Source organism: Pteropus alecto, unplaced genomic scaffold (assembly GCF_000325575.1).
Source record: "Pteropus alecto unplaced genomic scaffold, ASM32557v1 scaffold86, whole genome shotgun sequence".
In the NCBI taxonomy this organism is placed as follows: domain Eukaryota; kingdom Metazoa; phylum Chordata; class Mammalia; order Chiroptera; family Pteropodidae; genus Pteropus; species Pteropus alecto.
In genome coordinates, this window is record NW_006442109.1 from 11,071,786 (window position 1) to 11,086,704 (window position 14,919).

A 14,919-nucleotide genomic window follows, 5' to 3' on the forward strand; every position below is an offset into this window, starting at 1 on the left:
TTTTATAGTCAGGTCTTTAATCCATTTTGAGTTAATTTTGGTGTGTGGTGATAGACAACAGTCTAGTTTCATTCTTTTGCAGGTGTCTTTCCAGTTTTCCCAGCACCATTTATTGAAGAGACTTTCCTTTCTCCACTGTATGTTTTTGGTTTTTTTGTCAAAAATTATTTGCCCATATAAATATGAGTTTACTTTTGGACTCTCGCTTCTGTTCCACTGGTCCGTGTGTCTGTTTTGCTGCCAGACCCATGCTGTTTTGATTACGGTCGCTTTGTAGTATAATTTGAAGTCGGGCAGAGTGCTGCCTCCAGCCTCATTCTTTTTTCTCAGGATGGCTTGGGCAATTCAGGGTCTTTGTGCTTCTATACAAATCTGATGATTTTTTGTTCTATTTCTTTTTAAAAAGCCGATGGGATTTTGATGGGGATTGCATTAAAGGTGTGTAATGCTTTAGGTAATGTGGTCGTTTTAACGATGTTGATTCTTCCAATCCAAGAACATGGAATAACTTTCCATTTCTGTGTATCTTCTTCGATTTCTTTTAATAGGGTCTTATAATTTTCGTTAAATAGGTCCTTCACATGTTTCATTAAATTTATTTCTAGGTTTGTTTTTTGTTGTTGCAATTGCAAAAGGAATTATTTTTCCACTTCTTTTTCTGACACTTCGTTATTAGAGTATAAGAATGCTATGGATTTTCGAACGTTGATTTTGTATCCAGAAACTACTGTATTTGCTTATTGTTTCTAGTCATGTTCTTGTGGAGTCTTTAGGTTTTTCTATATAGAGAATCATGTCATCCACAAATAGTGGCAGGTTGACTTCTTCATTTCCTATTTGGATGCCTTTTATACCTTTCTCTTGTCTCATTGCACTTGCTAGGACCTGTAGTGGAGCCACTTTTGAACCTAAAGTATCTATCTCAGTTATACTTCATTGCCTCTCTTGAGGATGTTGATGCTCAAGAAAGTGCTTTGTGAATTTTAAAAGTTACTATTTACTTAATGAGTAAAACACCTACCAACAATGACTAGAACACATGAGGGTGCTCAGATGGTCCACAGTAACATTAAGGAGACAATGTGGGGGCAGAGGGAAGAGAAGGGCTCTCCAGATATGCTTTAAGGCAGATCCTGCAATGGAAGACCCTTTTAAAGAGATTACATATTGTCTTTAGAGTTCCCTAATATGTATTATGGAATTACTATGTTCTAGATTCTTAGGCCCAGTCTCATTGTAGCTCATCTAATCCCTTTTCCTATTCTGGGATTTTTCAAACAATTCTGTTAGAAAACCTGATGGTACTTAGAAGACCAAAAGCAAATTAATTTCATACCTCCCCAAAAGATTGGTAGTCTAACAACTGTATTTTGCTATTATGTATGGTTTGGGGTTTTATTATTTTTTTAAATCAAAATACTAAGGAAATATTCCTTATAGTATAATAAGCCCTTAAGTATTAGTTGGGAGAGGAAATAAATTGCTTCAAATAAAAGCCTGCAAAGCCAAAACTTATTACTGAAATACTCTCTCTTTATAATATGAGGAGTTTGATTTATTTTCTATGTCTAGGGGTATAGATTTAGTTTAAAATTCATTCCTTATTTTGAGGCGGGAGGGAAGTGGAACATTGGTAATGAGGGTCTGTTCCAAGCCCAGTTTTAACTTCTCTTTCAAGTCTTAACTGGGAAAAGAATCATTGAACTATGACTTGGCATTGAACTGAACTTCAGAGGAACTTGTTTTAGTGAAACAGCTTTGGACCTTGCATACATAGAGTATTCTAGCTTCAAGAGGTTTCTTGTGGTCCTTTTTAAGTGGCTCTTGGCTTTAAATTTTTGCATGGCCTGGCCTGTTTGGGGCATTAGGTAAAGTTTAATGAGTTAATTGACCTTTGCCTGAAGGCAAATTGATGTAGTAGAAAGTACCTGGGCTTTGCAGTGGTTTTGGGTTCCAATTCTAGTTACTAGCTCAGTGATCTTGGACAAATTACCCTGTGACTTTGATTTCATAATTTGCAGAGTGGGGTTGATAATATGTAGCTCATTGGATTATCATGCGGAATATATAAGTTTATGTCTATATTAAAGTTGCTAGCATGCATGGTGTGAGGCTCAAAGGAGACCTAAAATGGCTTGAGCCAAAGCTGTTTTTAGTTACTATACTATATGGAGATGCCTAGATACAGCTGTATACTTTTTCAAGAACCAGTAAGAAGGGATAATTGTGCCTTTTTTTCCTCTACAGGGCTGTGCTTAAGAGTAAAACTTCAACGGTGTTTACCGTTTAAACATAAGGTAAGGAAGATGTTTTTTGTTGTTTTATAACAGCTTTATTGAGATGTAATTCACCTATACAATTCACCTTTTTAAAGTGTACAATTTAATGGTTTTTACTTTATTCACCAAATTGTGCAAAGTCACTATTAATTTTGGAACATTTTCATTATCCCAATAATAGACCCCATACGGATAGCAGTTACTCCCCATTTCTCCCAAATCCTCCCCAATCCCTAAGCAACCACTAATCTACTTTTTGTCGCTAAAGATTTGCCTATTCTGGACGTTTTATTTAGATGGAATCATGCAATTTGTAGTCTTTTAAGACTGGCTACTTAGAATAATATTTTCAGAATTTATCCATGTTACAACATGTATCAGTATTTCATTCCTTTTTATAGCTTTACATACTATTCCATTGTGTGGATATACCTCATTCATTCATTTATCAGTCGATAGACATTTGGGTAGTTTCCGCTTTCTATGCTGTTGTGAACGTATGTGTACAAGTTTTTGTGTGGACATGTTTTCATTTCTCTTCCACCTGGGAGTGAAATTGCTGAATCATATGGTAACTCTACATTTAACTTTCTGAGGAGCTCCCAGACTGTTTTCCACAGCTTCTCCACCATTTCACATTCCCACCAGCAGTGTATAAGAGTTCTGATTTCTTCACGTCCTCGCCAACATTTATTATTATTTGTCTTTTTCATTATAGCCATCCTAGTGGATTTGCAGTGGTATGTCATTATGGTTTTGATTTGTAGTTCCCTAATGGCTCAAAACGTTGAGCATTTTTTCATGTGCAAAATCTTAAAACCAAGTACGACCCACTTAAAGAGGGCCACAAGGAACCTCTCAAATTTAGAATCTTTTATGCCTACAAGGTACCAAACCAGCTGTCTGTTTACCCAGAGATACAGTTTATATAGGAATAGCAGGGTAAGTGCTTGACTCTTGTCCTTTATTTGCTGTTTGCAGAATAATGCGTCATGCATAATTTTAAACCCAAGTAAATGGGTACATAGTGATTTTTTTTTAAAGATTGCAGCACCCGGTGTTCCTAGGTGGTCTCCCATCCAAATGCTAACCAGGCCCAACCCTGTTTAGCTTCCGAGATCAGACGAGATGGGCATGTTCAAGGTGGCATGGCTGTAGTGGAGTGATTTTATAACTGGTACTCTGTTGTCTAGAATAAGAGTTAGTATTATGCCACTAGGAATTTATATGGTGTTTTGTCTTTTAAAAAAGAATGGACTAGATAATATCTAAGGTCTCTTTTAGCCATAATAAGCTATGGTTTTTTTTCATTCATGAAAAAATCTCAGTAGTAAATAAGTATATAAGAATTAGCTCATATGCTCCAGGGTTCTCCAGAGAGTAAACATGTCTATATCATATAACATGATTTATTTGCCTTAGGATTTGCAACAATTTTGTGGATTTGTCTCAAAAGCCCTGTTTCTTAGAGGTTAGCTAATCTGAGGGAGTGAGTGCAGCAGGGTCAGGATGGGTAGCTTAACCAATATTGTACTTGAGAATAAATTTATCAAGATAAACGTGGATGAGAAAAAGGAGGATACTGAAAACTATATATTGTGATCCCATTTTTGTAAAATAAGCAATACAAATGAACATCTAACCTTGGGGTGTATGTATGTGTGAAATCTGTGTTAGATTATGGTGTATAGAGAAAAGGATGGAAGAAGCTACACTAGATTATTAATATAGCTTTCTTGGTGGGGGTGGGGCAGGGAGGAAGTTTAGATACTGGTTTGGGAGGAAGGAGAGATATCCATGTGTAAAATATGAGTGAGATCTCATTTGTATAAAATTGTATTCATTTGCATTCATAAAAAAAATAATAGACTTCCTCAGGTGACCAAAATTAAAAATCCTGCTTATTTTAGCACTTGTTTCAAAGAAGAATCTGAGAGATTTGTCCCTAAATCTTTGATGATGGAAACAGGATTTGGGCTTTAATCCCTAGACTTGAGTTCTTTGTACATTCCACCTCACTTATCATCTTAAAGTGCTCTAAATGTTTTGCTTTTAATATTTTTCTTCCTAGTTGGAAATCTACATTTCTGAAGGAACTCACTCAACAGAAGAAGACAGTAAGTGAATCTCGAACTATTAAAAAATAACTTCAGATAGTACTTTATCTTGGATACTAGGTTATTCTGCCAGCCAAGTATCTGCAGGGTCATTCGCAAAAAAGTGCAAAATCAGTTATTAGCTCTTCTTTGATGTGGGGAAACCTAGGCATTTCAAGAAAGTAACTTTTTCAATAGGACTCTGGGTGAATTAGAATTAGACCCTGTCGATATTGACTGGTTTAGGCAAGTGGCTACACATCTGTAAAGAACATCTGGCTCTAGGAACCTTGATTTATAAGCTCTAAACAGGACTTGATTCTTTTCCTTGGTTGTAAGCTAGAGAGCTGTGTACTTGAAAGTGAAATCGGAGGTCTACCAAGTAAAGCTGTAGGGAATCTTGGAATAGGTGTTGTCTTTCTGAGTCAGTGTAAGCCACTTAAAAATAGCAGAGGTGAGGTTTGGAAAAAGCAGAAGACAAAATGTTGCACATCGCATATGTATTACATTAAATACAACAGAATTTTATCTACAAATTATAGAGTGAAAATAGAGGAATACATTTAAAGTGCATGTTGTGCTTAGCTTTCATCACTAGGTAAATTGAGAAGTTGGGAAAAGACAGCAGATAAGAAAGGAACAGTAGTAGAGTAAGAGCCTCAATAAGACAGACATACAGAGGAAGACGGTGACTTAGAAAAGCACACATAGGAAGAGATGTACAAAAACACAAACACAGAAGAGAATTACAAAGAGGGAAGCCCACTGCTTTCAGAGGAACAGCCCATCCAGGAAACATTTTAGGTGCTGTCATGAAAACTACTAAAACCGTGTCCTATTTTCGCAGTTCTCAGTATGTAGATTTTACTCCTTGTGGGTTAAATTTATTCAGATCCCATAAACTGATAGCTCATACCTGTTAATATAAAAAATAAAAGAGTTTAGGTATGCTAAATCCACCTTTGTTATGTTTTTGAAACTCCTCTTGATTATGGGATTTTATAATACCATAGTACTAAACTTTATCATTCTGGGCTTTTCATACTTAGTATTTATTGAGTGCTTTCTACGTGTAGGCACAGTTTGACCTTTGAGATACATTGTAGTCCTTGTGGAGCCTACATTGTAGTAGGAAGAAATACAGAATTAAAATTGTTTATGTAGGAATATATGTATGTTTTCTACATGTGACATTTTAGCAGGATCCCAAAAAAGTTAGCCTGCTTTAAGAATATGGACATCCCTCTCTTGAACTCTTCCATCAAGAGTGCTTTTAGCAAATTAACGACAAGAGGTATGAGCCAATACATTTATCATGTGAAGATCAATGCAAACTGTTAAAAAAAAAAAAAAACCTAGTAGATAAATAGAAAGAGACATGAATAGAAAATCCACACAAGAAGAACTAATAAATAAACATGGGAAAATATTATCTCACTATTAATCAAGAAATTACAACAACAATTGGAGCCATTTTTTACCTCCTGTTTTATGTGTGTGTATGTGAATTTGTTTTTATTAATACCAGATAATTCTGGCAAACTGATAGTTCAGGTACTGCTGTTGCAAATATAAGTTGCTAAAAAAATATTGAGAAGTAATTCAATGATATGAATCAAATTATGAAGATACTTATATACTCTGATCTAATAAACCCACGTTTAGAATCTTTTCAGAAAGAAGGCTGTATGTTTAAAGGTGTTTATTGTAACATAGTCTTCATAATTAATATAGAACTTATAATTTTTTCTGTGTTAAATAACCCTGTAGTTTAAAAAATAGGCTCAAGGGGAAAAAAGAGCAATTTTAAAAATTGTGTTTACTGAAGTACATTACTTCAGTAACATAAATAGTTACTGAATATAACTATATATGAACAAAGATTAGGAAGAAAGAAATGAAAAGTTGTAGTAGAGTAGTAGGATTATAACAGATATTTTTCTAAGTCTTCTTTCCAGAACTTATGAATAATTAACCAAAACCAACTGTAAGTTCTCAAGGAGTTAAATTTTCTGTTTTAACAGGCTAATAAAAATAGTGTCTGTTGCCATATATTGACACAGTTTTTTTTGCTAACTTCTGTCTGTGTGTTTTGCAGTCAACAAGCAGATAAATGACAAAGAGCGAGTAGCAGCTGCAATGGAGAACCCCAGTTTACGGGAAATTGTGGAACAGTGTGTCCTTGAACCTGACTAATAGCTGTTTTAAAAGCCACTGAACTGTAATTATTTGATATATTTGTTTAAACTCTGTAAAATGTAAAAGACTCATGTTTAATACATAGGTGATTTGTACCTCAAAGCATTTTTTTAAAGGATGATTTCCAAGCAAGATTTAATTATAAGGTAGTACCTAGTTTGTTCAGTGTATAACATTCTCAGGATTTGTAACACTTAAATGATCAGACAGAAAAATATTTTCTAGTTGTGATGTGTAAGATGAGTTGCTATTTTTCTGATGCCCATTCTTATACAACTGCTTTTCATGTCAAATACTTACCGTGCCCAAATATATTCAAGTTAAATCATTACTCTGTAAAATAAATAAAACAGAGATGATTCTTGTAATGACATACCTTAGAATGTCTTTATTGAACTGTAAATTTCAGTGTAAATGTCATCTCTAAAAAATATTTCCAAAGCTTTATTTTTGGATTATTATGTAGAATCAGAGATCTGAGAACCAAAAATAATCCTTAAGATCAGCTCTAGGCCCTGCTTTCCTTCAAGGAAGGTCCTGGACCCATTTATAGATGAGGAATAAATGTGAAGTGCGCCAAATGACATATGTAATTTTGAAGATCAAGAAGTCTCCAAAGAAGTTTTGATTAAAACAATCTAAATTTATGGTCTCTTCTTTACTTGTACTTTGTTCAGTTTGTTTTGGGGGATAATATCATTTGAAGTGTAACAGGGTGTGGTAGGCAGCCTCCAAGATGGCCCCCGATGATCCTTGATTCCTGGTATTCATGCCTTTATATAGTTTTCTTCCATATTGAGTCAGAGCTGGCTGGTGTGACTAATAAAGGATCAGAGGTGACAGTGTGTGACTTCTGAGGCTAAAACATAAAAGGTATTGCTTCTTTCATTTTGGTCTGGATTGCTCATTCTGTGGAAATCTGGTTGCCATGTCATGAGAACCCTTGAGCAGCCCTAAGGAGAATTCCACATGGAGAGGAACTGAGGCCTTCCACAAACAACCAGCACCAGCTTGCAAACTGTGAGGGTGAACCATGTCAGAAGTCAGAACCATGTCCAGTTCCACTCAGGCTGATATCTTGACTGGAATCTCACAAGACCCTGAGCCAGAACTGCCTAGCTAAGCCACGCCTGAATTCTTGACCCAGAGAAGCTGTGAGCAATAATAAATGTTTATTGTTTACACCACTAAGTTTTGGCGTTGTTTGTTATGCAACAATAAGTAACAGACAAGTTATTAGAATGGAATTCTTTTGCCTCAAATTTGATTGAAGATACTAAGGGGAAGGCAGGAGAACATGAACCCCTTTATCTAGTTTAAGAATATAACTTGAGAGAACAGAGGAGTTAGAAGATTGATGAAAAGATTTTTTTGGGAAAAACTGTTGCAGTGCTGAGTTCCAACCCCCATTTTGGAAGAAGAGTAGGGAAGTGACACCGTCTACCACTATCCACTGAGGAGAATTTCAAGTGGACAACTCAGTTTGGAAATGTGTTCTCTGCTTTGGAAGACCCAGAAAACTGGTGCCTGACTCAGGCCTGAGAATGCAAGCAGAACTGGGCTGAAGGTTGGTCTCTGACTCCTGCTTAGGAAATCTAGAGGGTAAAAGGCAAAGCTAACTGCCTTGCTGATGGCATTGTCATGGCTAGGGATGAATGAATTTTCTTACGGCCGTGCTGTGGGGTCATATTTGACGTTTCCAACAGGCCATCAGCAGAGCCAAGGAGACCTCAGCCAAAAGGGTCTGCACACATACTGCCTGGTGCCCAAGTACTGAGAAGAGGACAGCAAGTGAACAGCCAGGATGGAAATGCATCTGCCAGGGTCAAGGGGCACAACAGGAACCTCTGGTTAAGTCATAAAGATGTCAACCCAAGAGAAAGCTCTTAACACCAGCCACGCCCAGAGAGCACAGAGCCAGCCAGGTAAGTAAGAACTGCTCTATTTCTAGTGCTTCTCCCTCAGCTTCCGAGGCTGTGGTAGAATAGGTAGCATAGAGAGGAGTTGAAGAGGAAAGAAGAGGGAGTGAAGGACTCCATCCCACTGTTCTGCTATAGGTTTCAGGCCCAAAGCTCAGATTAGCAAAAGTTAATGCCAAGTTTGTAGTTTTGACCAGATACTTTAATGCAATGAGACTATATGATTAAAAATGACAGGAAGATTTATCTGACAAATATGTCTGCCTAAATCTTTACCCATGAACAGAGGAAGATCATGTCTTCTCAACAAAGTTTCAAATGATAGTAGGGGACAAAAATAAACCTAACTCTTATATACCACATACTGGTTATAGAAATCCTGTTAAGCCATCTGGGCTTCTGCTAAAGTTCTGCACTGTGAATAACGGCGTGTTCTCCCTCTCGCTTCAGATGATCAAAAATGCCACTGTTAGAGAAACCACAAATATTGTGGCATTGGAGCACTAGCTTTGTGGAAATACCACTGTTGATTCTGGATTTTTTGCTATAAAAGTTCTCATTGGCTCCTTTCTTCCAGATCTTTAAAAATCTGTCACCCACCATATATAAATAGATCTAGAAGTAATGCGATGTTGCTGATTTTTGGTTATCACTGTAATCACTTCTTTCTAAATTACAAACCCACCAGAAAAGGTCCTTAGCACCAACACCAAGTTTCTTGCTTTATGGCAGTCTCTGATCCAGGTCCAGGGCAAGAGCTAGTGCACCTGGTGTGCACACTGTTCCATATTCTCCTACCTAGTGCACACATGTGCATACACACATGCTTTTTGACCAGCCACCTTCTAAGATGAGAAAGCATTATCTGAGGGAGCTCTGGGGTTCATAGCCCAGGGTCAAATTTACACGAATCCCCAAGTTCTGACCATTTCTCATCACCGGAGCTCTGATAATCTGGGAAACCCAGGAAGCCGCATATAGAGCTTGAGGAGCAGGGCTGTCTTTACATCCCCTTCTCATGAGACCTTGATACATAAAACTCTCACTGCCAGTTTCAGGTGGCCGGAGTCTGAAGTCAGATCCCTAGTGTATACTTTCCTCAATTCATGTACTTAACTCACTGGTTCACTTATCAGCAGATATTTAGTGAGCACTTTACGAGTAACAGGTACTATCTTAGGAGCCGAGGATAGAAAGACGAATCAGCCACTGTCTGTCCTCCTGGCGTTCATACATACTGACCTCTGCTTTCAGCCCTCTGCCCCAAGCAATGAGTGATGCAGGCTCAGTCTCATGGAGTGCCTGACCTTGTCCTGGCCAGGTAGACATGGAGGCCAGACAGCCAGACTCAAAGACAAAACTATACCTTACAAACTGTCTGGTAAGGAGACCACTGATGTGCAACCAGAAACAGGTTACTGCTGCAGGCACGCCCATCCTGCTGACCCTGCTGCTCTTGGAAGTTAGTAATGTCTACGTCTCCACTACTGCCAGTGTGATCGCTCCTCTATCCCTAATCTCTACTGTTTTGTGTGACTCACTTTAGCTTCTAAGTCCTAGATGGGCTGATCCCAAGTCACATCTCCATGTCTTGGCTGTCAGGGAGGTGGGACAAGGAAGAATCTGTATGGGGAGGCCGACTTTTTCCCAGCAAGACACATGGCGGGAATTTCCCACATACAGTTAATAGAGTTTCTATGACTAATGTTCACTATATTAATAATATATTTAAATGAATTTGTACTTAATCGTAATAGCATCTACATGCACGTGAGAAATAGATGCATACAAGACATATTATCTAGTCCCATCTAGTCAGCAAACTTTTTCAGAAAGGGGCCAGATATTTTAGGCTTTGCATCTCTGTTGCACATATTCAGCTCTGCTTTTGTAGTGCAAAAGCAGCCATGACAATATACAAATGAATGAGAGTGCCTGTGTTCCAATAAAACTTTATTTTTGGACACAAATTTGAATTTTATATACTTTTCACGTGTCATGAAATATTCTTTTGATTTTTTTTTAGCCATTTAAAAATATAGAAATTCTATTCTTAGCTTGTGGGTTGTACAAAAGCAAGTATTATACTAGATTTGGCCTATGCCATTTGCCAACTTCTCTTCTATAGAAATGATTCTTAATCTTTTTGGAAGGTCTCAGACCTCTGAGACTCTGACAAAAGATATGGAATGGAACCCCTCCCTAAAGGAAAAAGGCACTCATACAAAGTATGTGATTCCAGGACTTTCATAGATTTGCTAAGAAGTCAGTGGATCCCAGGTTAATAACTCTGGTAGACAAATAGTGCTAGCTCAGCACTTGGGTTTCTCATTCCTTCAGTAACTCCTAGGAGCCTGGAGGTTCACAATCTTGGTTAGGAGCCACTATTTTCTTAGTCTATAACAAATAATCGAGACGCTTTGTAGCTCCACTGTAAAGCAACTGCTTTGTTACTCAAACAGCAGATAACTCCAGCAGGATACAATTAACTAATTAGGGGAGGATTGTTTATTAGGAAAGATGAGAATTGCTATAAAAGTCATATTGCATTCATAGTCTACTTGGTGTCCCCCATGTGTTAATACAATGGAAGAAAACCAGCCATTGAACTGTGAGCGTTGAAACTCATCACTGATGCGCCGTTCCTGGAAACACTCTATTTCTAAAGCTGCTAGTGGGTACTGAGTATTTATTATATTACTCCTTATATCTTTGTGTATGTGGTATGAAATACTTTACAAATAAAATTTGTATAAAGCCCACTGGATCTAGCCTGGGCCAGTATTTGTCCCTGACTCAGGTCGAACTGCCTATGAGACAGAGGTGAACTCAGTCCCTGTGTGAAATTATTTGGGGCAGATATGCTGGGAGAATGGGGGTAGCAGCTGTTGTGTGGGCTGTGAGGTTCTCTCTGAGTACTGTTAGGATCACACAGACCTTTGACCCTCACAAAGGAGGTGGTTCAGAGCACAGAGCCTGGTGCCAATCTGCCACTTGTTCTAACCCTAGACTTAGCCACATGGTAGCTGTATGATCTCGTGTAATGTCCAAAGTCTCTTTACCTTAGTTCCCTCATTTGTAAAATGAGGATGATAAAAGTACCTATTTCATAAGGCTGTTAAAAGGATTAAGAGGGAATACTAGTGAATGCTGAGCTCAATGTCTGGAACATAGTAAATGCTTTATTAGTGTTAAATAAAGATAGAAGAGAGCCCTTTGGTGCTAAGTTTCTTAATGGAGGCAATGATCTTCCTGCCTGGCTGGGTGCAATTACCTAGGGAGCACTAGATGGCAGCAAAGCATGATTCCTTGGTGCCAGCTCTCACGCCTCCCTAAGAGGTTTCATGGTTAATTGTTTCTTATTAGTCCAGAGAGTTTTTATGCCTGTAAAATCCAATACAAAAAAATATATATATACACTTTTTGCACAAATTTTAAGCATATATCGTGCCAGATTGGGCTGTTCTATGCTTTACTTTATTCATTTATTTTTTTACTTAACAATGTATTTTTGAGAGATTCCCACATCAAGCTACAAAGAGCTTCCTCATTACTTTTTGCAGTGTGAGTGTTTTGTTGTATGTATCATTTTATTTAACAAGCCTCCTTTTGATGTACATTTAGGTTTTTGCCACTATTTTGCTATTATAAACCATGTTATAATGAGCAACTTTTTATGTAGCTCATATTATACATGTACAAGTAGAACTCTAGGGTAAATTCCTGAAAATAGGATTGTTGGGTAAAATATCTATGCATTTATAATTAGGTAGATATTGACCAATTGTCTTTTAAAAAGATTGTGCCATTTTATACCCCTACCGTCCAGGTTTGGAAGCTCCATTTCAATGCAGCCAAATAAGGCTTTATCAAACTTTTAGATTTTTGTCAAACTCCACCTCAGTAGAGTTTTAATTTTTATTTCTCTCATTATGAACAAGGTTAAGCAACTATTTGTATATGTATATGTATTTCTTTTTCTGTGAACTATCTGTTCATATCATTTGTCCATTTTTCTTGTTAGTCTGTTTTAATAATTTGCAGGAAGTCTTTATGTATTGGGGAGAGAGTAGCCCTTTGTGATGTGTGTTGCAAGTATTTTTTTTCCAGTTCGTCACTTGTTTTTGACTTTTTTTTATTGCCATGAATAATTTTTCTGTGACTTAATTTATCAATCTTTAATTTTATATACCCTGGAGTATGTGTCTTATGTTTCCATTTAACTTTTGTTATTTAACATTTTAACATTTTAATCTTTGATCCATTTGGAATTTATACTAGTATACAAGGAGAAATGAAGCCAACTCAGTTTTTATCCAGATGGCTAATTATTGTCTTAACACCATTTATTGAATTGTTTACTTTATCCATGACTATTATTTTGAAATCTTACTTTATGAACCACATGATCACAACAATATTTTTTTATGATAAAAAATGTACAATTTAATGTCCAATAATTGGTAAATTGTTAAATAATTTATACTACATTCATTTAATGGAATCTTAATGTTTTCAAAGACTAATTATGTGGGAGAATTCCCAAGATAAAATCAAGAAAGGAAAAGCAAAATACAAAACAATATATGCCAAGTGATCCCAATTAAAAACAAAAGAGTACATTTACATATAAAATGGATAAAAGGAAATTATATTTAAGAGTAGTTCTCTCTGCCTTAAAAGAAGTTTATTTGCAATGACTATATTTCCTTTTAATAACTTGATAACCCCTAATAATTGTTATTTAAAACACCAAAAAAAATCTTATGATATATGTATTTTTTATAAAACCATTTTTAAAAATATTTTTTTAAGGTGGGAGATAAATAAAATTTATTTTTCTCCCTTGGGAAAGCCTTGGGGAAATTTTCTTTTATCTAAACACCTAGAGTCTAATACTGTAGCACACTGCTCATATTTTTGGTTACCTTGAATGTTTTCTCTATTTCCTATCTTCTTAGATGCCTCCTCTATATCCCACAGTGCCTGGTACAGTGTTTTCTTGTTGAATTGTTTCAGGCTCACTTTAGTCATGATAAGGGGATTCGGCTACACCCATGGTTTCAGTCTTAGCATTTCATGTAAGGAATGTCTACTAAACGAAGGGTCAGGGGGCCTGACCTTTAATCCTGGCTTTGTTCCCAGAGTAATGGGAACTCTGATAAAAGTCACTTCCCTTCTTTGGGCCTCCTTCTTCCTGCTATAAAATGAAGGTGTTAGATAATCTCTAACATTCCTTCTGGTTTTTAAATTTCTACCTACTAAATGCAACAGTGGATTCTAGCTTTCTGGGGCTTCCAAAGATTCATTAACATCATTAACAACTATAGGAGTGATTAATATTGAGCTTGGTGTACAGTTGCTAATTCATTGATTCATGCAGAATTAAAAATGATTATGAGTCTATGGCCATGCTACCCTGAACAAGCCCAAACCCTTCTGATCTCAGAAGCTAAGCAGGGTTGGGACTGCTTAGTACTTAGATGGGAGACCACCTAGGAAGACCAGGTGCTGTAGGCGTAAAAAAATAAAAATATAAGGAAAAAAATGATTATGATCCTTTAGTGAAGCTTATTAGTTCTTCTTCTATTTTTTTTTTTTAAGGAATGTTATAGTTCTCAGGTTTTTTTGTTGTTATTTTTTGTTATTCTGGTTAAGCTAATTAAGCTAAATTGGGTCACATCAACTGACTTTCCTTGTTGCTGAATTCCTGAGGCTGTCATATCAGTGTTCTTAGGCTACATTAAGGTGAGGTGTGTTCAGATGAATCAGAATACAATAGGCCCCCATATATGGGGAATACGTTCCAAGACTCTCAGTGGATACCTGACACTGCAGATGGTACTGAACCCTATATACACTGTTTTTTCCTATATATACATACCTATAATAAAGTTTAATTTGCAAATTAGGCACAGTAAGAGACTAAGAATAATAACTAATAATAAAATAGAACCACTATAACAACATATTGTAATAAAAGTTATGTGACTGTTCTCTCTCAAAATGTCTTATTGTATGGTATTTACCCTTCTTCTTGTGATGATGTGAGATGATAAAATATCAGTGTGATGAGGTGTAGTGAGATCAATGACTTAGGCATTGTGATGCAGCATTAGGCTACTGTTGACCTGGCAAATTGTCAGCAGGAGGATCATATGTTTGGGTGATATTGGATCATTGAGCCAGTTGTACATAGTTTGTCTTATTAATTAATCTGGTTTTCTTTAATCATAGAAGTAATATAAAAACATAGCATAATCAAAAAAAGTTAAAAAAATAGAAAATGAAAACTAGAAGCCTTTTTTTCCACCCACCCCAGTATTATTCCCCAAAGACAACTGCGTTCAACTATTATTTGTATTTTTAGTTTTTCTGCTAATTACTACAATAAATGTTATAGTTTACTTTCTCCAACTTTTGATT

General features: G+C 36.5%; 1 protein-coding gene and 1 pseudogene across 1 annotated transcript in view; both read left to right on the forward strand.

The window, feature by feature from the left end:
* FAM96A (family with sequence similarity 96 member A) overlaps window positions 1–7,761 on the forward strand; it is a 16,927-nt gene extending 9,166 nt beyond the window's left edge. Inside the window, exons 3-5 of the mRNA XM_006920275.3 lie at window positions 2,248–2,297; window positions 4,351–4,396; window positions 6,474–7,761. Of these exons, the coding sequence (XP_006920337.1) occupies window positions 2,248–2,297; window positions 4,351–4,396; window positions 6,474–6,571 (194 nt within the window). The 3' untranslated portion in view covers window positions 6,572–7,761. The remainder of the gene's footprint in view (window positions 1–2,247; window positions 2,298–4,350; window positions 4,397–6,473) is intronic.
* Window positions 7,762–13,894: 6,133 nt separating this feature from the next.
* LOC112469813 lies at window positions 13,895–14,013 on the forward strand (annotated as a pseudogene).
* Window positions 14,014–14,919: the final 906 nt, after the last annotated feature.